At 43.5% G+C, this 23081-nt stretch overlaps 1 protein-coding gene across 2 annotated transcripts in view; it reads right to left on the reverse strand.

Annotated features, from left to right (window-relative positions):
• Window positions 1-6977: 6977 nt before the first annotated feature.
• The window catches only part of GLB1 (galactosidase beta 1), an 82878-nt gene continuing 66774 nt past the window's right edge, over window positions 6978-23081 (reverse strand). For both annotated transcript variants that reach the window (XM_081072439.1, XM_081072440.1), the window contains exon 16: window positions 6978-7556. In XM_081072439.1, coding sequence (XP_080928565.1) covers window positions 7287-7556 — 270 coding nt within the window. In that variant the 3' untranslated portion in view covers window positions 6978-7286. The remainder of the gene's footprint in view (window positions 7557-23081) is intronic.

Raw genomic sequence — 23081 nt, forward strand, 5'->3', positions numbered from 1 at the left:
ACTATAGCAGATGCTGATGATGCACAAATCTCCTTTAGGTACTGGTGTACCCAGTTTCTGTGAGCATTGGCTTCTAACAGTTCCTAGATGCCCTCTTCTCCTGTTTCTGGCCAACTCCCCACCATCTCCTCATAGCACAAGTAGTTCCTTCTCCCCTTCAGTGGCATCCTGCAGCCAATGGCTGGTTGACATGGGGGGGTGGGTGGGTATAAAATCCTGCCCCCTCCTACACCCCTGAGGTGCAGTTAATATGTGTGAGCTCCTTTTGAATTAGCAAGCCCAAGCTGACCTACTGACCTCAGACACATGAGTGAACTAAGCCAACATCAGCAGAGCCTGGTCCAGATCAGAACTGCCCAGGAGAATCATGAACTAAGTGAACAGTTGTTGCTTTAAGCTGAAGGTAGTCTCTTTGCTTATCTTTATTCCCCTGCCCCATATTCCTCCCTCTTTCCCTTTCTCCTTATAGCAGCCCCTCTATAAACCATATGTGCTCAAACCTTTGTCTTAGGTTCTGCTGTAAAACAGAGTCCCTGACTGCCTGGGCCTGGACTAAGAAGTCCTCCTGTGCTGCTCTCCTACTCTGTACTATCTGATACTGTCCTGTGTACTATCAGTGCACACGAGATTGCACTGAAACTGTTTACTTATCTCTCTTACTAACCGTAAACCTTTTGAAGGCATGGGCCATGTTTTTATTATTATTGCTATTGATAGTAGCTCTCTACTCTTTAAAAAAAAAGAGATTGCCAGAGGGGGTTGTGAAGTGATTGCTATTTTGTCCTCAAGGCCTAACATGTATTAGGTACTTACTAATAGTTGAATGAATGAGTGAACGAAGGTTGTCCTTGATTTAACAAAGAGATGTAGGATATAGGCACTTTTGTAGAGTATATGGGAGATAAATAACATTTTCATAAAGAATGGATTTTGGGGGCGGCCGGATGGCTCAGTTGGTTAGAGTGCGAGCGCTTAACAACAAGGTTGCAGGTTCAATTCCTACATGGGATGGTGGGCTGCGCCCTCTGCAACTAAGATTGAAAACTGCGACTGGACTTGGAACTGAGCTGTGTCCTCCATAACTAGATTGAGGGACAATGACTTGGAGCTGATGGACCCTGAAAAACACACTGTTCCCCAATATTCCCCAATTTAAAAATAATGGATCTTGGATACTTTTCAGGTTCAAAGACCAAGGACTGAAATTATAGGGTATCTGAAATGAAGAAGGGGAAATTCCAGTGTATAAAAACATGAGGTCAGAAAATGGCCCCAGAATTTTATTACCAAGAGAAAGAGGAGTAGTTGAGACCAAAAGGATGTTGAAGGGACCTGCTCAGTGAGAAGGGGCTGAAAGTTTGGTTCACTCCTGCTGTATGGCTTTTGCATTCTACATGTGTTACTATGTATAGGTAACAGAGGCACTGAAATTTTATACCAGATTGAGGAGTTAATTATTCTCAAAAGCATGGCTCTATTTGAATACTTAACATGGGTGACTCCTCCCTAGTAAGTAAGAGGAAAAATTCTGGTGTTCAGAGAGGGAAAGAAATCAAATAATTATCTTAATCTCCTTTCTTCCTAGCTTCCACTTCTGTTCTCCTGAACAATCAGAATTCCATCTTTAACCAGGTTGGCTTCTTGAGAGTTTGTAATGAGACCGACATGAATTTGCAATGACTTCAGGTCAGGACCCAGAGGATGTATTCCAATACCTGTCTCTTATCACAGTCTTTTAATAGAAAGATAGACAGAACTAGTCCTCTTCCCATCTAGCTCTTCTTTCTTGTAGATATTTAGTACAGGTCGCGAATAATGTCATTTTGTTCAACATCATTTCGTTGTAATGTTGATGAGATGCCATAGGAACTCTCGTTTATACCAATTAGCCTATGTTAAAATTGGTTTTGTTATACAGCATTTAGCTTCCAAGAGCCAATCAACAACATTAAGAGAGAACTTATACTGCAAAACTCCTGTCTAGTGGAAAGATTTGGCATTTAGGTTCTAGGCAATCGCAAATTTAGAACAAAACCATGAAAGACTCATGGGGGGATCTGGGAATGGTTCAGGGTCATCTGATCCATGACAAATGAACTCTTTGGTCCACAATTACTCTACCCTGTTTGTTTCATGCACACGTGTGTTGGTGTCTACTGAGCATGGCAGAGAGTGCACAGATGAGCCCAGTCCCACACAAGAAACATTGTGAGGTTCTTATCATCCCAAGGGCTCGAGCTAATGTCAGTCTGCAGTGCTTCTCTGTCCACTCTCAGCCTCCTCTGGAAAGAGCTCCTTCTGGGGAAAAATCAAAAGTCACCATTTGACTTCGCAACTGTAATTCCATGTAACATCGCTCTGCTTACTTCTTTCAGAGAAACCCATTGCTCACAGAATTTTACAGCTAAGTTACTGGGGAATTTGCTGAGTATCAAAGAACAAATTAAAGCAGAGGAGAGGCTGGACTCTACAAGGGTGGGTTTTGTCAGAGAGGGAGGCCCAGACGTGGGAGCAAGCCATCTCCAGGTGTGGAGGATTCCTTACTTCCTGTTCTGTGCCCTACGCATATAGGCCATTCTGCTCAAAACACACACACAGACACACACACACAGACACACACACACACACACACACACCTCTCATGGGTCATTCACCAAAACCTGGGGCCACAGCTCACACCTGGCCTGATAGCAAGCCAGGCAGTATTGCTGAAATATTGTTCTTCTGTGTTTTGAATTTTCTCAAATCAAATACAAAATTTTTCCCTTGTAGTCCAATCAATCAAGGCCACCTGCCTATGGGAAAAGAGGGTGGGGTTTGGAGGCAAGAGTTTCAGTTTCACACCCCACTCGCCCCAGTTTTGGGTCAGTCACAATCCTTCCTACCTCTCAATTTTCCTAAACTGCAAATTGGGCTGCACATAACCTGCCCTATTCCTTCCAAAGGTTCTTACTAAGACTCAGTGAGATACTGTAATGTGAAATGAAACATTAAGAGTATTTTACTAATGTTATTTATCATTATTATTATTATTATTATTCACTGTCACAGGAAAAGGCCACATGGAGATGTTTTGGTTGACAGTCCCAGCTGAGCTCAGACTTCACGTCAGCCCAGCTCAAATGCCACATATGCAAGTGAGAAAATCTCTAGACGATTCCAATACCGAGCAGAGGCCCCAGATATCAAGGAACAAAGACAAGCCATCCTGTACTTGCCTGTCCCAATTCCCGATCTATAGAATCATGCACACCACATAATAGTTGTTTTATGTCACCTATGAAAATTTGAAGTAATTTGATATGCAGCAACAGACAACAAGCAAAACAATGATGAGAAATGCCCTTTGGGCTAGAAATTCAGTCTGTTGGCACTGGAAAGTTGCTTAAATTTTGAGAACAAGTAAATAGAGGCTTTAAGGAAGTGGAGCACTGAGGAAGCCACACTGAGGTCTGTGAAGTCCAAATTCCATCTTGAGTCTTTTGTGCAGGCTCAGGCTGTCCCCTCAGCAATGCCAGATTAACGCCAGAAGCCTTGACGGAGGCCTCTGGTGCATCAACCTTCCCCCTTTCTGTGGCACCGCCTCCTCCATCTTCTGGTCTGCGTCCATGTTTTATAGCGGACTGTCTCCTTCACCTTTGCAGCCTCCAGCTAATCACAGTGGCTGCTCAGGAGAAGAACCAAGTTGTTGAACTAAACACAAAGGATTACAGGGAAAGAATGGTGTGTCCTGGGTGGTATTTCTTTTCCCTTTGTCCCTCAGGTTTCCACATGGTCACTTACCCGCTTCTATGAGGAATGTGACGGGAAAGAACCAAATTAGCACTCAGGAAGCACCTACTACATGGCAAGGGCCGTGTGAGGTACTTTGATGATTATTGCATTTGATTTTACAATCCCATGAGGTGGAAACCACACTTAGGATCTAAGGAAATTGAGGCTTGTCAGTGAACCACCTGCTTGAGATCACACTGATGTTAAGTGATGGAGCAGGAACGTGAACCTGTTTCTGTCCTCGAGTCTGTCCTGTTTCACCCAGGGAGACAATGCTGCTGTTGGGTTGGGAGTTCAGAGGACTAAAGCTTGTGGGAGTCTTCCTCACACCAGGAAATCCCCTGGGGGAGCAAGTAGAGCAACTGTCTAGTGGGTTATCAGCTCAGAATCTTCACTGGGCATTTATAGACAACTAGACGGCTGCTGGGTGCCCGGGCTTCAGGGCCAGGAGGCTGGAAGGCAAGGGACAACCCAGAAAGTGATGCTCAGTCAGACCAAGAGCAGAGGCTGGGCTACCCCAGAACCACCTCACTCGAATTATCTGGACATTGGGCAGACTTTTCCTCACAGCCCACGAGCTATTGGTCCCCACTCCCTGTCTATTCTACCATAGCCCAGACAGAATCCCTCACACTGACTAAAACAGTGATTTCAGAAAATGACTTTGTTTCTCTCACAAGGCAAGAAACAAAGATCACAAAAGATCATTTCCTATTTCTGCCATCTGACAGAAGACACATTGCTTATTGGGGAAACAATGAAAAAAAACCCAAACTCAGATTAGTGGTAAACAATTTCATTTTGAATAAACTGGATTTGCTGAGAAATAAAGACTGACAGACTAACACAGAGCAAATAAATAAAAAAAAAAAAAATAAAACATGAAGAGACAATGAACAGCTTGAGGCAGAGCCGGGAAAATAGAGAAGACAGAAGAAGGGATGCTAATTCTGGGAATGGACGGGGCTCCGCTGAGTGCCACTCTGCCACTACTTCATTCCTTGCTAGCCTTAAAAAAGATGTTATGAAATTGTTCAGCAGTTTCTTGAAAAGGTAAACATATATTTACCATATGGATAAACAATTGCACTCCACAGTATCTACCCCAAAGAAATGGAAACATGACCACACAAAGAATTGGACTTGGACATTCAGATCAGTATTACTCACAACAGCTCCAAACCAGAAACAAGTCAAATGCTCATCCACTCACAAATGGATAGACAACATGTGGTATGTTCGCACATTGGATGTTCCTCAACAATGAAAAGGAGCACATTCCAGAATGTGCTACAACATGGATGATCCCCAAACAGTGTTATGCTAAGTGAAAGAAGTCAGACAGACACAGACTACCTGTTGTGGTGCCATTTACAGGAAATTCCTATAAAAGGCAAAACTATAGAGACAGAAAACAGATTAGTTGTTGCCTGGTATGGGGATGGGAATGAAGACATCCTGCTTAAGAGAACTTTCTGGGGTGAAAGAAATGTTCCTAAACTGGATTGTGTGTGCACCAGTCTATCAATTTAGTAAAACTCATGCAACTATACCTTATTATGGGTGAATTTTATGGTTTGTAAATTACACTTTAATAAAGCTGTTTTAAAACAAGATGTTGTGCAGGTCATATAAATCTGGGACACATATAACCAACAGTACAAAGGAAAAGGCCACGATGTTCGTTGTAAGGATGACTGAAACTATGGTCCTCTTCTAAGATCTACTATTCTACACTATTGTAGAAGGTACATGTGTGCCTTCAGAGGTACAGATAGTTGGACAGGTTGGAAGTAGAGTCCAGGGTGGTTCTATTTATCTATTAAGAGCCTGTTTTCCAGAACATGACATCCTGGACAAGGGAAGTCCTGGTGCTGTAGAAGGGGAGAATCCCAAAACTTTGCCTCACACTGACAAGACAAACACTCTGACTTTGGATGGAGACAGACTGTAATCCAACTCCACATTTTGCTGAAGCTTTAAATGTCGTCACCTGTGCAGTGGGCTTAGTGCTGCCTCCCTTAGAGTGTGGTTCCAAAGACTGGATGAGAGAATGGAAGGGAAGTGCACAATCCGACATGTTGATCCCGCTCTACTGCCAGAGGCTTCTGGAGACTTTGTGCTGGCCTTTGAGACAGAGGAGGTGCAGTTTACCTACGTACCCAATGCTTTAAAATCATCTCCCATTTCTTTTCAAAGCTGATCACTGGACATAACTCTTGAGCCTCACTTTATAATTTTTGGTAACTTAGCTGTGAAAGGAAAAGTAATGAAATGAGGCCATGGGTCCATGTAGTATTTACTTCACCCTGTGGGATGCCCAAACATCACATGATGCAGAACATCGAGAAACAGATGCAGTGGAAAACGGTCCTACAGAAAGTTCTAGCCTCAGTTTGTCTCAAAGCCCACAGCTGGCTCAACCAGTTTCAAAACTCTCTGTTGACTTCCAGATCCTCGTTATTGATGTCTATGAGATGGTGAAAAATACACTGTCATAAAAAAATGTTATAGATTAGCATCAAAAAAATCTTTCCTTTCTTCCTCCCTTAAAAAATTTAGTTTCTCTGTAAAGGATTTAAAACACAGGTAAGCAAAAAAAGAAAAAACTGAGCAATCTCTCAAACACCACTCAGATCTGATCATATTAACATTTTGTTTATGTTGTTCCAATCCTTTCTTATAAAAACGTAAACATGGATTGATATATTATGTATGCAGTGTGTGCCTGGACGCTAGAGCCAGATGACGTGGGTTCAAACCCTGTGTCAACCACTTACTGCCGTGTGGCCTGGTAAATTTGGGGGGAGATGACTATACGTTCCTCAGAGTTCTTGTGAGGGACGAGTGAATTGAATATATAATATGCTCAGAACTTGCATATTATGCAATACCATGCCCTTGCCTATCCGAGTATGTACATAGCACACACACTCATGTGTATGCGTGTCTACTGACACGTGTGCAGGCCTGTACTGAGAGTGTGGATAGGTGCAGCTGTTACAACTAAGCACGCAAAATGGGATCACACTTCAAATAAGGATCAGAAAAGAAAGAGCAGTCCACTAGATCAAACCAAGACGATTTTCCAGGCCTTGGAAACCTCAAGTTAGTGAAGTGGCTTATTCAGCCCACTCAAGTCTAGTTATGATTTAAATCAGAACCTCTAATTTAATACCCGCTCAACATTAAAAACAGTAACGTCATAAGTGCAAATTTTATTTAATAAAAAGGCAACATGATTTTTCCAAAATAAAAATTAGAGACACCTCAAAAGCCTCTGTTCCACCTCTTCAGGGACACCTGTGCCCTCCTCTGCTACCACCCTCATCACACAGCCACGGCAGCCCTTGGCTTGGCTCAGACCTCGCAAGGCTGCAGGGAAACCTCAGGTGAAAATACACAAGCGAAATCTATTTTCTAACCGAACGCTCCAGTGAACGGTGCTGCTGCCAGAGGGTATGTGAGGTATGTGAAAGGGTAGAACTCCAAAGGGTCATAGACTTTAGTTGTCATACGTGGTCCAGTCCTGAGTGTTGATTATACACGTCTTGAAGGGGATGACTGTAGGTCACAGTTGCACTGATAACCGGCTTGTCCACGAACTCCACAGTGCACAGTTTCGGGTAATTGTCACTGCAGGGTGCACGTTCCAGTTCCAGCGCTATGATGGTGTTTGGGGCCGATGTCACCAGGATATGCTGTGGCACAAATAACGTCATTTGGGGGCCCCGTGCTGGCCAATAGCGACCAAGGTTAAAGCCATTAATCCACACCTGACCCTTGAGAGAGAGAGAGACAAAAAGAGAAACCATTAACCCCAACGGCACTAATCCCGAGGAACAGGAGAGCCCTGATTCACGTGGGCCAGCCAGCAGTGGCGGGGGCAGGAAAACGCCGCGATAAAGGGGCTCTCCCACCACAGTCAAGGCCTGAGAACCAGGCCAGGCCAGTCTGGGTTGCAGCTTCTGCTGAGATGCCGAGCCAAGTCGGGCAGAGGCTCGGTGGGAGAACTCACAAGAAGTGTCCCCAGATACCCACTCCTGCTTCAGGAAAACACATGTTTGCGCCCTCTGACTGGCTTCCCAGCCACACATGTCAGTACTGGATGACACTGTGACAGTTACACCAAGTTTCCGGATTTCTTCCTGGGTCCTGGAGGACTGCCTATCTCCACATACCAGCCGCTCCCTGACTCTTCCGTACATAGAGAATTGCCAAGCGCCACCACAAGGAAGTGAACTGTCCTTCTTTGCTCTCCCCGCCTAGAGGCGGGTCTTGACCGTGCTGTTTTCATGTGTAAGGTGAGCACAGGGCCTGCAGCCTGAGAACACACAGGTCTCAGGAGTCATCACCAAACAACCCCTCAAGAAGGATGTGGGGGTTGGTGGAGGGAGGGACAGGGGTCCTCCCAGTTGAGTGTCTATATTATTGGTGTGTTTTAATGGTTTTCACACTAGCATCAGAGTGAGGGTAGCATGCTTGCTTTGAGGGGCAGAGGTGAGCTTACCAGCTGCAAAGACAATTTCTGTGAGTAGCGGAAGCTGCTTCCACTACAAAGCTGAGAGTGGTGGAGAACCTCCTAAAGAACAGGGACCATGTTTGGGTGTGTCTGCACAGCCTGTCTGCCTGTGCTAGGATTTGCTCAGAGGGCAGAGAGAAAGAGAGCCAAGGAGGGGCGATCACACACATGAGAGAGAAAGGAAGAGAGGGGAAGAATATATGGGAGAGGGAGAAAGCAAGGGATAAAGGGAAAAGGAAGGGAGGAACAAGTAAAAGAAATTGCTACCCACAGTGGCCCAGATACAGACCATCCTCAATTTAGTATGGTTCAACCTAGGATATTTTGACTTTATGAATAGTGCAAAGGTAATACGTATAATAAATGACATGGGGTAGTCAACACTTTATTATAAAATAGGCTTTGTGTTAGATGATTTAGCCTAACTGTAGGCTAACGTAAGTGTTCTGAGCATGTTTAAGGTAGGCTAGGCTAAGCTGTGCTGTTCGGTAGCTTAGGTGTATTAAATGCACCTTTGACTTAACAATATTTTCAACTGATGACCGGTTTATTGGGGCATAACCCCATTGTAAGTCGAGGAGCATTGTGGGAGTAGGCACTCTGGAGGAGGCCCAGCCATGGCTGGCACCTGCTGAGCCCTGATCCCTAGCACGGCTGCCGTCACTCACCTTAGAGCTACTTAGGTGCTCACCTTTAGGTACTTCGCAGCCTCCAGGTGTCCCTTTTATGTCAACTCCCTAAGAATTTCCTCGCTGAGTTCAAATCTTAGTCCCACCACTTACTGTGTCTAACCTTGGGCAGGTCCGAACTCATACCGGTAACGGGGGCCAGTAAGGGCAGGAGGACGCAGTGCTCAGCACAATGCCTGGCAGGGGGACGCTCAGTGAGAGGCAGCACTCCTCACGCTGCTCAAATGAAAGGCTCTGGGCATTCATGTGCCCACAAAAAAAGGCTAGTGATTCAAAACCACCTGTCTGTTGGAGTAAGTCATTTAGAAAATGAGTGACAGTTTCACAGTACTCAGTACTGTGTTACTCTTGTTTTTACCCCGGGATAAGCTATCTTGATCCATCCTAAAAGGCATATACAACGATAGCTTTACCTGTTGTTTTTTTTTATTTTATTTTTATCAGTTTAAAATCTGTCGGTGCCTTGTTTTCACAGTATTAACGAACAGCAGCAGCCCTTCACTTTTGCGGTCAAGGGGAGAGGTGGGTTCAAAGGTAGATTAGTGAGAAGGAAGGCTCTGTGAGCAGCACATGAGGGACGGCCTGCGCGACACGAGCTCCACACTGTGTTCCCAACAAAGGCCAAGTCAACCCTTGACCAAACAGTGAGGTGAACACCATGGAGGTTTGATTCCTTCTCACACCTAAAACTCCACTTCAGAAGTATCCCTGTGCTGAATCAGGCATGTCTCCCCGGAAAGCTGGCAACCGCTTCCCTCCATTCCCTCCCCCAGAGGGTTCTGGGTCAGAGTTGGCCAAAAGAGGACCTTCTTGAGATTGGGAAGGTGGATGGGAAGCAGCAGCCACTGCTCTTGGAGTCACCATGGCTAGGACCGGGGCACCTGCGGGTTCAGTGCCTCCTGGATCTCCTCTGCTCCATGTCCAGCTCGTTTTCCTGGATTCTTCCTGGTTGACCAACAGTCCCAAGACCTCCCTGTGTGCTCCCCAAAATTCTGGTTGGGTGGCTGGACTTGCTCCTGAGATTCCCCTGCGGTGATGGCTTGACCAGTGTAGGAGGGTTGATTAGCGTTTCCGCCCTTGTTTCTCTGACCCAGCTTCCAACTTCCGCTTTCCCAGCTCCTCCCACACCTGTGTAAGTTCTAATTCCTACTAGTGAATACTCCTAGGAGCCCCATTTCCCAGACTGCACTGTGACAGACAGACATAACCCCAAACTGTCATTCCTAGTTGCTAATCAAAGTTGATATTTTTTGCCTAATCACCTCCAAATTCTGGATACTGCACAATCTGTTCTAGTTATTCCTTTGTCCCCCAAATTATCACCTGTCGCTCATTTTGAGCCTTCAGCTGCCATATGGACTCTGCCTCCCGACTCACCCTAATGACTCTCCAATATGTAGGCATTACACTTTGCACCTTCCTTCTAACTTTCCTCAAACCCACGGTTACATCTTCTCTGGTCTCGGTTATTTCTCCAAAGCTATGAACTTCTTCAGGACAAAATGTCCCTCCACTCTCAGCTCTTAACAGAGAGGAATTAAATGAAGTTTATGGTGGTTTGGTTGCCCTTCCAAGGGAGAGGAATGAAGAATGTGGAAAGAACAGGTCATAGACACATAGATTGGAGGCACTGCTGTTCAAAACAGAACTTTCTACAGTGATGGAATGTTTGTTCTGTGCTGTCCAACAGAGTAGCTCTGTGCATTTGAGAATGAGCAGTTGAAATGTGGCTAGTGCGAATGAGGAATCCAACTGACCCTTTTCATTAATTTAAATGTAAATGTAAATAGCCACATGTGGCTAGTGGTTCCCCTACTGCACAGCATGGCCAAGGTATGGTGAAAGGCCTGTAAGGTCATGATCAGGTCACAGTCTCTCCACTTCTCTCACCCTCACAGCCAGTTTTCTAGAGCAATGTAGTCTTAGACGGCTGCAGCCTCCTCACAAGTCTCCCAGTTTCCTCTATCAACTCCAGAACCCCAGGCTCCACATAGCAGCCAAATGAAAATCATATGATTTGCATCTGTTCCTGATTCTGACCTCCGTAGCATGGCCCACAGACCCACGCCTTCTTCCTCTCCACCCTGTCCCTGCCACTCTGCCTCTTGCTCACTCAAATCCTCACTGGACTTTCCCCCCATTACTTTAAGACACCAGGCTTTCTCACTGTGCATTAAGTATTCCTCATGACTGTTTCCCCAGATGGAAAACAGTCTTCTGATCACTCAGGTCTCAACTCCATCATCACCTCCCCAGAGAGAAGAATCACAGTCACCCTCCTTACTACTGAGCCTTCCCTTCCAAGTCATTCACCACCCTTTTAATCTCTTCTTTTCCTTCTAGTTACTGTCATCATTCGCTCTTTGTACCATTTGTTTGATTACTGGTTTAGCAGCTACTTCCAGCATAGGCTCTATGAAGGGAAAGGCTTTGTCCATCTTATTCAAGGCAGGAGTCTCAGCACTCAGCAGAGTGATAGTCTGTATATATACCTAGCGGCACTCATCACATAACACTGGTTGATAATTCTGCCTGAGAAAAGATTCACTGACAAGGTGAAATGAAGCCCTATTGAAAGAATACTTCATATTCCTCTGCTTAATAAGAGTTTTAGAGAACACTATTCACTGGGGGGGGGGGGAATGAAGTATTTGCACTCCTCCTTGAACAACTCTGTGATTGTTTTAAAACATGATTTAGTAAAATTCTGGAAAAAAAAATCAGTTAAAAAGAGTCGAACTTTAAAAAATTCTATTAAAAAATATATACACTGATTTTTTTTGTTTCTCTTTAAAAAGTTATGCTGAGGGGCTGGCCCGGTGGCTCAGGCGGTTGGAGCTCCATGTTCCTAACTCCGCAAGGCTGCCGGTTCGATTCCCACATGGGCCATTGAGCTCTCAACCACAAGGTTGCCAGTTCAATTCCTCGAGTCCCACAAGGGATGGTGGGCTTTGCCCCCTGCAACTAAGATTGAACAAGGCTCCTTGAGCAGAGCTGCCGCTGAGCTCCCAAATGGCTCAGTTGGTTGGAGTGCATCCTCTCACCCACAAGGTTGCCAGTTCAACTTCTGCAAGGGATGGTGGGCTGCGCCCCCTGCAACTAGCAACTGCAACTGGACCTGGAGCTGAGCTGCGCCCTCCACAACTGAGACTGAAAGGACCACAACTTGAAGCTGAATGGCACCTCCACAACCAAGATTGAAAGGACAACAACTTGATTTGGAAAAAAGTCCTGGAAGTACACACTGTTCCCCAATAAAGTCCTGTTCCCTTTCCCCAATAAAATTTTAAAAACAAAAAAGTTATGCTGAAATTATTGGTGAAAGGGGAGCACGCACATGCTGGTAAATGTGATCTAAAAGGAGACATACTCTTACTACAGTGAGCCCCACTGGGCCAAGTATTTGTAGAGTGAACACCAATGGCTTTTGGGGTTTCCTGAGGCTGTCCCAGCTTAAAAAGTTCCATGACAAAGTCTGGCTTCCTTTGACCATAGCTTGACCCCTGACAGACTCCCCATTCTTTGCCATTATTACCATGGTGATAATAGTATAAATATTAGGTTCTAGAAATGCTTGACCAACTTCTTTAATCAGATAGATGTGTGTCCGTTTGTTTTAAATTCTTTAAATAAATACAATCCTCTCATAACAATGTAAAGCAAAATTTCCAATACTGTTTTAAGTCATAGTTTAAAAATTTTCAAGTTTGGCTGAGAGTTCCTTCAAAAACAACAAACTTGGGTTAAATGCTGATTTTTGTCATAATCTGAAAGACATGTAGACACTTGGAGAACTTGAAATTGAAAAGGCAAAAGTCTTTTCCTCATCACACACAATTCATGAATATTTGTAATGCTAACTTGGGAGAAAGAATAGAAAAAGATACTTTTTTTCCCAAAAGGTAAAATAGTGAGGGGCTTGCTTAGATAAGATGTTAATACATTTCACTGCAATACACAGGAGAAAATGAATTCTCCCCTTCCTTCAGACCCCAGGGGGTCTACAGCTGATGCAAATCACACTCCTTTGCTTCCTCCTTGATCTAAGAGTATTAAAATTTTTAAAAACTTTATGGTTTCTCTGTATTTTAGGACAAATGCAAATAGAATTGAAGTCATGAAAACCTAAAATATTAGCATAAAAGATGAATCACTTCCTCCACTATCAAACTCCAAATATAAATCCATTTCCTTTTCAGCTCCCAAAAGTTCCATCATTGCTTGACCCTTTTTATGGAATACCTCATCTAACAACAGTCATCATGCCTCACATATCTGGAACAAAGCTAAGAACTAGTGAGTGAAAATTACCTCCAGGTGGCCATATAACATTTGGTATGTAGTCCATCCACTAAAAATTGTAGGAAACCCTCCTTCACTCAGAGCCTATTTACTCCTGTTTACACACAATTTGCACAAGTTTTGTTACTAAATTAATACATATTCATAGAAAGAAATTTGATTATCTAGTTTCCAAGTTCATAGGATTTGTGACAAGAAAAACAAATTAGATGGGAATAGTAGATTTTATAGGGGGTAAGAATAACTTAAATCAGGCCAAAAAAGTTTAAAAAACACATCAAATTCAGAATGAAAGAAGGGTCAAATAGTGCTGAGACCTGTATGGCAGATTGCAAAAATGGCCACAATTCTTTGCAGCCACGCCAAACCCCCATCAAGAGGCAGAATCTGTTTCTCCACCCCTTTGATCGGGATGGTCTAATAACTTATGTTGGCCAAAGAATATGGAAGAAGTGATATGTGAATTCTGACTTGGGTCTTAAGAAGCCTCAAACATTTACATTCTTTTTTTGAACCTTGCCAGCACCACGAGAACAAGTCTGGGCTAGCTTGGTGGATGACCCTGTTGCCTCAGCAGACAGCCAGCTATCACCTAGGAGCAGAGCCTCCTCACTGACTGGCATACCCAGTGATATCAGCAGAAGAATCACTCATTCTGCCAATACTCAAAACGATGAGCTGAATTAATGGTTGTTGTTACAAACCACTAAGTTTTGGATGGTTTGTTATGCAGCAAAAGCTAACTGATTCACATCAAGGAGCGTTAGCATGCGACTTTTCAGTAAAGTAAATGATTTTCATAAACCCAATTTAACAATAGTAGAGTCATCCTCTACTAGTTAGTTCCTCTTTCACTAATCAGTCACCAACTCCGGTCAGGGCTACCTCAGATGTATTTGTGCCTCTCTCAGGGTTGTTGTAAATGACTAAGTGAGATGACACACGTGAGCACTCAGCACAGTCGCTGGCATGCAGTAAGCACTCAGTGGTGTGGCTGTTCCTATTACTGCTCTCAGCTGGACCCTCCCTCCATCCCCACTGCTACACTGAAATCCCAGCTTCATCCTTCTCCTGAACCACTTTTCCAGCAGAAAAGCAGGTTTCAGGGTGATGAGGAGGAGCAGTTCTGTTGTATACCTATCAGGTTGGAGGTGTCTATAAGACCCCCAATGGCAGGACTCCCCTGGTGGTTGGATGTGGTGCTCTGGGCCCTCAATAATACTGAGTTGGGTGTTACCAGCACATCTGGAAGATGACAGCCCCTGAAAGTGTAAGAAGGGGGCTCAGAATCAAGCCTTGAGGTCTGAAACCTAGAATCTGAAAGAGAAGCCTGAGAAGGAACAAAGAAGGGGAAGAAAAACTGGGAGAAGTTTGGTCACAGAAGTTAGGGGAAGAGTTTCAAGGGAGGAAATCGTAACCCATATCAGATGTTACTTGACAAGAGGTCGAGTAAGACCTGAGAAACGTCTAGTGAACATACCACCATCTAGGCGCTGGTGGCCTTGGCAGGAACAGCTGCAGAGGAGTGTGGGAGCAGAAGAGTAATTTCTACCCTTCATCCTCTATTCTGGAGTTAGTTCTACCAGTTGGGGCCTTTTTCTAACAGCTCCAAACCTGGGACAGGTACTTTACCTCTGCATTCTCTTAATAAGCACTGAATACATACCTTTAACTTACACTGTAATCTACTTCCCAATTTGTACAGACTTAAAAAGACTGCCAGGCCATAAGAGCTGGAAACGTAGATGACATTATTTCATTGTATTGAATGCAGATTTATTTATCTGTCTGTCTATCTATCTATCTATCTATCTATCTATCTATCTATCTATCTATCATCTATCTATTTCTTGCTTGCTTGCTTGCTTATGTTTCCAGATTTTATGGCCACGAATGGATAGCTCCTCTTGAATAATTAGTAAGTACTTGAGACTGAACATGCCCAAAACAGAGCTTCTGATCCTCCGCCTGCTCTCCTACAGAAGCTGACACCTCAGAAGCTGACAGCTCCATCCCTCTAGCTGTTTGGCCCCAAGCTCTGGAGTCTTCCTTGACTCCTCTTTCTCTCCACCACCACTCATAATCCTTCAGCAAATCTTGCCTTTTCTTTTGTATACAGGTCTTGCACATCTTTTAATCTACCGGCACCCAAGTCCACAATTTCTTTCTTTCTTTCCTTTTTATAATTAAAGTTTACTGGGGTGACAATTGTTAGCAAAGTTACATAGATCACAATTTCTTACAGGATTACTATAATAGGGTCTCATCAGGAACCCCTGCTTCCAGCCTCACCTCTCTGTAATCCAACCCCCACTGAGAAGAGATCTTCTGAATGTAAATCATCAGTTCTTTCACTATCTGTTTAACACGCTCCACAGGAGCAAAGAGAAGCCAAATTCTTTATTCCCACACCTGCTCCACCTCTCGCTCCTCATCTCCCACACTCTCCCCCTTGCTCATGGGATCTTTCTTGCTTTGGCCTTTGCACTCACTGTTCCCGAGTTCTGGAATATTCTTCCTCTGGCTCTTCACATGGATGACTCAGTCTCATCCTTCAGGTCTCACTTATTGGTCGTCTCCTCCCGTCATCATCCCTTGACCGCTCTGTAGGTGTTGGTGTTAAAATATGTCCAGAAATTCTCTGACACTTCTCCCTTCAAAAGGCAGAACCTAATTCCCATCCCTACAACAGGAACCAGAATTAATGGCTCTCTTTTTACCAACAGAATGTGACAAAAATGATGTTATGTGATTTCCAAGCCTTGATTATAAAAAAGGATAGTTTCTGCCTGGCTTTCTTTCCTGGATCGCTCACTCTGGGGAAAGCCAGTCACCATGTCACAAGGACTCAAGCAGCCTGTGTGGGGAAGAACTAAGGCCTCCTGCCAACAGCCAGCACCAAACTGCCAGCTATATGCGTGCGCCACCTCGAAGTGGATGGTCCAGCCCCAGCCAAGCCTTCAGATGGTGCAGCCGTGGCTGACATCTTGACTATAAGCGCTTGAGAGACCCTGATCCAGAACCTCCCAGCCAGACCAATCTAAAATTCCTGACCGACAGAAATTGTGAGGATAATATATGTTTATTACTGTTTCAACCCACAGAATTTTAGGGTGAAATGTTACACAGCAATCGATAGCTAATATGCCATATAAAATCCAACATCTTTACCCCCACACCTTACTTTATATCACATTATCACATTTATATTCTTCCTAATTATCATGATTATCTGAAAATAGTATTTTATTATTATGTTTTCCTACAAGCAGTGCCCTTATCTCTCATGTTTACATGCTCAACAGCCAGTCATCAAGTACTTCCCCTCTGGTACATTTTATACACTGTTGCCACATTCATTCATAGCATTTTGATGCTTAATACCTGCCCTAGTTCTACAAAGTTCTCAAGATAATGTCCAGATTCCTTCACACATGAGGCCACAAAACCACCGCTCCAATGCATTTTCTACTACTCGCTCCTCACTCTTTCTGGGATATTTTATTTGATACTGATCAATCTTCCAATTCTTTGGACACCATCTGGGTGTCCAACAACTCAATTCTGACATCGTCTACCTAGAGCTGGTGTCAGATCCCACAGGTTAAAGGTCCCAGTCCCACAAGGCTGCCCCCATTCAGACACTGGTCATAGTTCTCAAGACACCTGTGCTTCTGAACAACAAGCTATAAATTGGGGGTTCCTAAGGCCCCCTCCTTCGGTTCAATAACTTGCTAAAATGGCTTACAGAACTCAGAAAAACATTTTACTTGCATTCATGGGTTTATTATAAAGGATACAACTCAGGAACAGCCAAATGGAAGAGATACATAGGGCAAAGTATGGGGGTGGGATGCAGAGCTTCCAGCCCTTTCTAGGTGTACCTCCCAGCACCTGGATGTTTGCACCAACCCAGATGCTCTCCAAATCTCCTTGTTCTAGTTTTTTCTGGAGCTCCATCTCAAGCCTTCCCACCCCCTACCCCAGAGGTTGGGGGATGGAATCGAAGTTCCAACCCTCTAATCACCTGGCCTGAGGATAAGACTGGTGACAAAAGGGATGTTTTTGTCAGCCCTTTGTTATAAATTCTTATTTTGTGATATTTTTACATCTTGAAAGAGGTAATGTTTGCCTTTAAAAACTAAAACTGATTTTAGTCAGTATTCTATTTTGATTCTTAGCTTTTTGAAGCATAATTCTGGTTGAGGAAAAATGGGACATTATCTTACCCCTCTCACTACCATGCTCTGTTATACACCCAAACCTACAGAGGATATTAATATGAGACTTATCCACATACATCTGAAGGAGAGATAAATCGCACAAATGTCACTGCATTGGCAGAACAGGGCATTTTAGGAATGGTACTTATGCCACAAAGCACTGCCTACCTTAGAGAGTTTGTGGTCACATAAGACTTCTGTGCAGACACAAGCTGGCCTGTGACTCTTGGATACAGCAAAACATACTTGACTTCTTCCCACTAGAATCCCAGTTGACGTTCGAGCATTTAACCAGAAAAGCCACATTCAACGCAAGTAAAGCCGAAGTAATCAAAAGTGATTTTTTATCTCATGAATCACTCTTACCAGTGATTTCAGTCAGGAAATCAAGGTAGTTTCTTTACAGCAAGTGAATAGCATAAGCCAAGAGAGGGACAGGAACATTGGCAGGGCCGCCCAGACAAGGGAGGGTTAATGCGCCCAGAGGCAGTCTTAGAAATGGTCCTTCATCCACCCTTTCCCCACCCCCACATCTTCCAAAGGGCTCATTCTTCCAAAAGTCAGAACTCGGTGCTCTGTTGGGCGTGGGATCTCTCTGTTCTGTGTGTGCTGATCATTCACAACCTCAGGAGCGGGCAAGGGTTAGTCCTCAGCAACAGGGGCCACTGCTCAGCAGAAAATAACAGGAAACACAGATGTTCTGTTTTATGTATGATGTATGTAGTCCTCTCATTTTCAGACCTACGTAACCCAGGTCCACAAATCCTGTGGATGGGCCTGTGTTTATGTGTGTGTTCGGATACAATTCACTCATTTAAAGTGTATAATTTAGTGGGTATTATTATTATTATTAATTAATTTATTTATTTTAAGGAGGGCGCAGCTCACAGTGGCCCATGCAGGGATTGAACTGGCAACCCTGGTGTTATTAGCACCATGCTCTAACCAGCTGAGCTAACCGGCCACCCAATTCAGTGGTTTTTGTATAGTACAGAGCTATGCAACTGACACCACAATATTTTCATCATTCCAAAAAGAAACCCTGCACCCTTTAGCAGTTATTCCCTATGCCCTGCCCTCCACCCAACATTCCCCTTTCCCTGCTCTCGGCAATCATTAATCTTCCTGTGTCTATAGATTTGCTGATTCTGGACATTTTGTGTAAATGGAGTCCTACCATATATATGGTTTGTGACTGGCTTCTTTCATTTAACATATTTTCAAGGTTCATCCATGTTGCAACATGCATTAGTTACTTCATTTACTTTCATTGCCGAAAGATATTCCATCATATGGATATGCCACATTTTGTCTATTGGGTTACCAGTTGGTGGACATTTGGATTTTTCCACCTTTTGGCAATTTTGGATAATGCTGGTGTGAACGTTTGCGTACCAGTTTTTGAGTGGACATATGGATTAGGTGGATGTTTGGGGTTCTGAACCCTCTGACACATTCACACATATTGTGTGTATATGTCCTTTTCAAGCATGAAAGCGCAGAACATTTATCAGACTGATGGAATAAGTCAAGAGCCCCCCCTAGATTAATTAGCACAAGCTCCTCAGGGGCCTTTGAAGCCCGGTACAATGCTGCCTGCCTTTTCTTGTGAGCCGTCAAGTCACATAGGCTTGGGGCTCAGGGAACTCTTCCATCACCTGCTTCTGTACCTCATACTAGACCCTTAGCTCTCTGAGCCTCTACCTGCTCATCTGCAAACTAAAGAAAATGATACAACATCCTACCACATTTGCCACTCTTGATGATTATGGAGATAGTGTCTTTCCAGTGTTGAGCAGGACGCTTAGGTCTGTAACTCTTGGGTGTGACACATTTATGACCTAGCCAAGGTGAACCCCTCTAACTTCCAAAATGTCCCATGCTTTCCTATTTCTGCACTTGGCTTCTGCTCTTCTCCCACATGAAATTCCTTCCCTAACAAAATTCCCTCTGATTCTGATGAAGAACCTTCCATCCTTTGGGTCTGTTTCAAGCTCTATCTAAGCTACTCAGTCCTTCTCATAATTCCTGTAACAGATATGTTCTCTTTCTGCTTTGCATCTCCAGAAAGTTCTTTCTCCTAAGGCACTAAGCTGACAACACTTAGTGAGCAATGATTTGTTTGAATCTTCTCAGCTGCCTTGGCACTGTATCCACAGCACCCAGCAAAGCCCCTCATCACTAGCTGAGGGCCTACACTTTTCCCATTTCTTCTCAGAGGCTCAGCCACATAGGTATCTGTGCACCTGTTTGCCTGAAAGCGAACGAGAGCACCAAGGCCCAGGAGAAGGGCAGGATGGTGAATAAGCTGGGCACATTTTTAAAATGCCCCTCGTGAACTTTATGACCCAGTGGGTGAAACTAGGTGCCAATATAAGTGTGATAAAGCACCATGGTGCTGAGTCCAGGTGGGCACAGAGGGGTGAAAGGAGGATGGGGCCAGTCCTTCTGTGGATTAAGGGTCTAGGAAGGTTTCATAGAGAAGTTAATACCAGTCTTGACAGATGAATATGTGGTGGCTAGATGCGCAGAGTGAGGGAATGAAAAAGCATGAACAAAAGACATATGTGACACAGCAGAACACCCAGAGGGAAAAGGGGAAAAGAAAGGAGGGGAGCAAAAGAGGGAGGAAGGGAACAAGATCAAGCCTGTGAGCTAAAGTGGGAACATCCAAGGAGGGCTTTACTTTGTTTTTAGGTCCTAGAGACCCTAGATATCACTCCTTTGCTGCAACCCAGAAGACAGAAAGAAAAGAAGACAAAAGCAAAGAAGGCAAAGAAGACAGAAAAGCAAAGAAGTCAAAGAAGACAGAAAGGCTGACACATGCCGGAGGAGAAAGTATGAGAACAGGATCTTGGGCTGGAGGAAGAAGGTGGGCAGGGGATTCAGAACTTACACTTCCTCCTAGAGGCCCCTGGGCAGGAAGTAAGGGTGGAGGCAGAGAGATAAGTCTGACAGGAAACCGAGGGAACAAAGGAGTTACACCTGATAGGGTCAAGGAGGGTGAGTCCTCAGCAGGAGGTGGGAGGAAGAGTAAGGTGGCTTAAGGAGAGTGCTGGAGGTTAGAGAGGCCATTTGGGGAAGGGGGGAGAGACAAACCAAGCACTGCTGGGCAAGTTAGGGCCCTCCAGAGGTTGGAGACACGGAGGGGGTCGTGGCTCTGATGAATGGGCTGGAAAGATCCCCCAGCAGTGCCCAATTACTGGTGAATCAGCAAAGGCCAATGGTAGATGGACTAAAGATGGAGGATGAATAAGTAGACAGAGCTGAAGGGTAAGGGGGCCAGTGAATGGATGGCTCTTAAAAAAGGATAGTGATGGAGCAGCCGGATCGCTCAGTTGGTTAGAGCGCGAGATCTTAACAACAAGGCTGTTGGTTCAATTCCCGCATGGGATGGTGGGCTGTGCCCCCTGCAACTAAAGATTGAAAACGGCGACTGGTCTTAAAGCTGAGCTGCGCCCTCCACAACTAGATTGAAGGACAATAACTTGGAGCCGATGGGCCCTGGAGAAACACACTGTTCCCCAATAATATTCCCCAATAAAATTTAAAAAAAAAAAAGAGGAAGAGAAAATAAATCAAGAATAGAAAAAAAAAAGAGGACAGTGGTGGTGTCTGGGCTGGACAGGGAGGAACTGCGGCCTTAATGGTGGAGAGTTTCAGGTTATCAGTAAGATCCAACAGCAGGCTTGGGAGGCATGAAAATTTGGGGGAATAGAAACATGGCCAGAGAGAGGATATTAGAGCTTAAAATTCCAGAGGTATATGCTCACCAAGATATACCATATGCTAGGTCATAAAACAAGTCTCATTAATTTAAGAACATTGTAATTAATTTAAGAACCATTGCCACAATTTAATTCTGGGACATTTCTATCACCCCCCAAAGAAACCCCATACCCATTTGCAGTCACTCTCCATTTATACCATCAGCCCTAGCAACGATTAATCTCCTTTTTCTCTATAGATTTGCTTTTAATGTATACTTCATATAAATGAAATCATACAATATGTGATCTTTCATGTCTGGCTTCTTTTACTTAGCATGTTTTTCAGATTTTTCCATGGTGTAGCATGTATCAGTAGTGTGTTCCTTTTTATTATGGAATACTATTCCATTGTATAGATATACCACATTTTATTTATCCATTCATATGTTGATGGACATTAGAATTATAACCAGTTTTGGATTATTATGAATGATGCTGCTATGAATATTCACATATAAGTCTTTGGGTGGACATGTTTTCATTTTTCTTGAGTATATACCTAGGAGTAATATTGCTAAATCCAATGGTAATTCTATGTTTAACACTTGAAGAAAGTTTTAAACTGTGTTCCAAAGTGTTTGTATCATTTTACATTCCCACAAGGAATGTAGGAAGGTTCCTGTTTCTTCACATCCTTGCCAACATTTGTTATTGTCCATCTTTTATTATTATAGCCATTCTCATGGGTGTGAAGTAGTATTTCATTGTGGTTTTGATTTGCTCTTTTGTAATGATTGATGATGTTGACTGGTAACCATCTTTTCCTGTACTTATCAGCCATTTGTATATTTTCGCTGGTAAAATGTCTTTTCAAGTCCTTTGCCCATGTTTTGATTGGGTTGTTTGTCTTCCTGTTATTGAGTTCTTTATATATTCTTTACATATTCTAGATACAAGTCCTTTGTTAGATATATGATTTGAAAATATTTTCTCCCAGTTTGTGGCTTGGATTTTCATTTTCTTAATGATTTCTTTTGAAGGGAAAACACTTTTAATTCTAATGCAGTCTAAGTTATTAAATTTTTCCTTTAACAATCATGCTATAGGTGTCAAATCTAAGAAGTCTTTGCCTAACCCAAGGTCATAAATATTTTTCTCCTTCTTGTAGAACTTTTATAGAGGAATTAAATTAGAAATCAATTAAAAATAAGATATGCTAAAAAAAACCCCACAAATGTATGAAAATTAAACAACACATTTCTAAATAATGTATGGGTCAAAGAAGAGACCTCCCTGTGAAATTAGAAAATATTCAAACAGAATGATAATGAAACTGTATTTCCATAAACATTTAAAAAGCAAAAAGTATAAAAAAGCATTTATTAACCACACTCCATGTGTATCTTTTGCCCTCTGTTCTTCTAGCTATTAACATACTTTTTTCCTCTTCTTTTTTAGAGTCAAACTTTTGAAAAAGAATATTTGTATTCAAGTATCCATATTTATGTTCATGTGTTCATTTCCTTACCCTACACCCTACCATCTACCTTGCAAATGCTTCACTGCACTGGCATGACAATTATTGAGGGTTCCGGTGACCTCCTTGCTGCTAAATCGAGTAGAAGTGCTTCTGTCTTCATTTCAATTGTCCTCTTGGCGGCATAAATGCTGGCTTTCCTCCTACTTCTTTGGCGTCTCCTCCTCACTCTCTGTCATGTTTGTGTCTCTCAAAGATTAGCCTTAGGTCCTCTTTTTCCCTTTTGCATCCTCTCTTTTTAGAGGACTTCATCCGTCCCATGTCTTCAATGACCATACATACACAAATGATCTTATCTGTCTATTTCCAGCCCAGGTCCCTCCT

Source organism: Rhinolophus hipposideros (genome assembly GCF_964194185.1).
Source record: "Rhinolophus hipposideros genome assembly, chromosome: 14".
NCBI classification, from domain to species: domain Eukaryota; kingdom Metazoa; phylum Chordata; class Mammalia; order Chiroptera; family Rhinolophidae; genus Rhinolophus; species Rhinolophus hipposideros.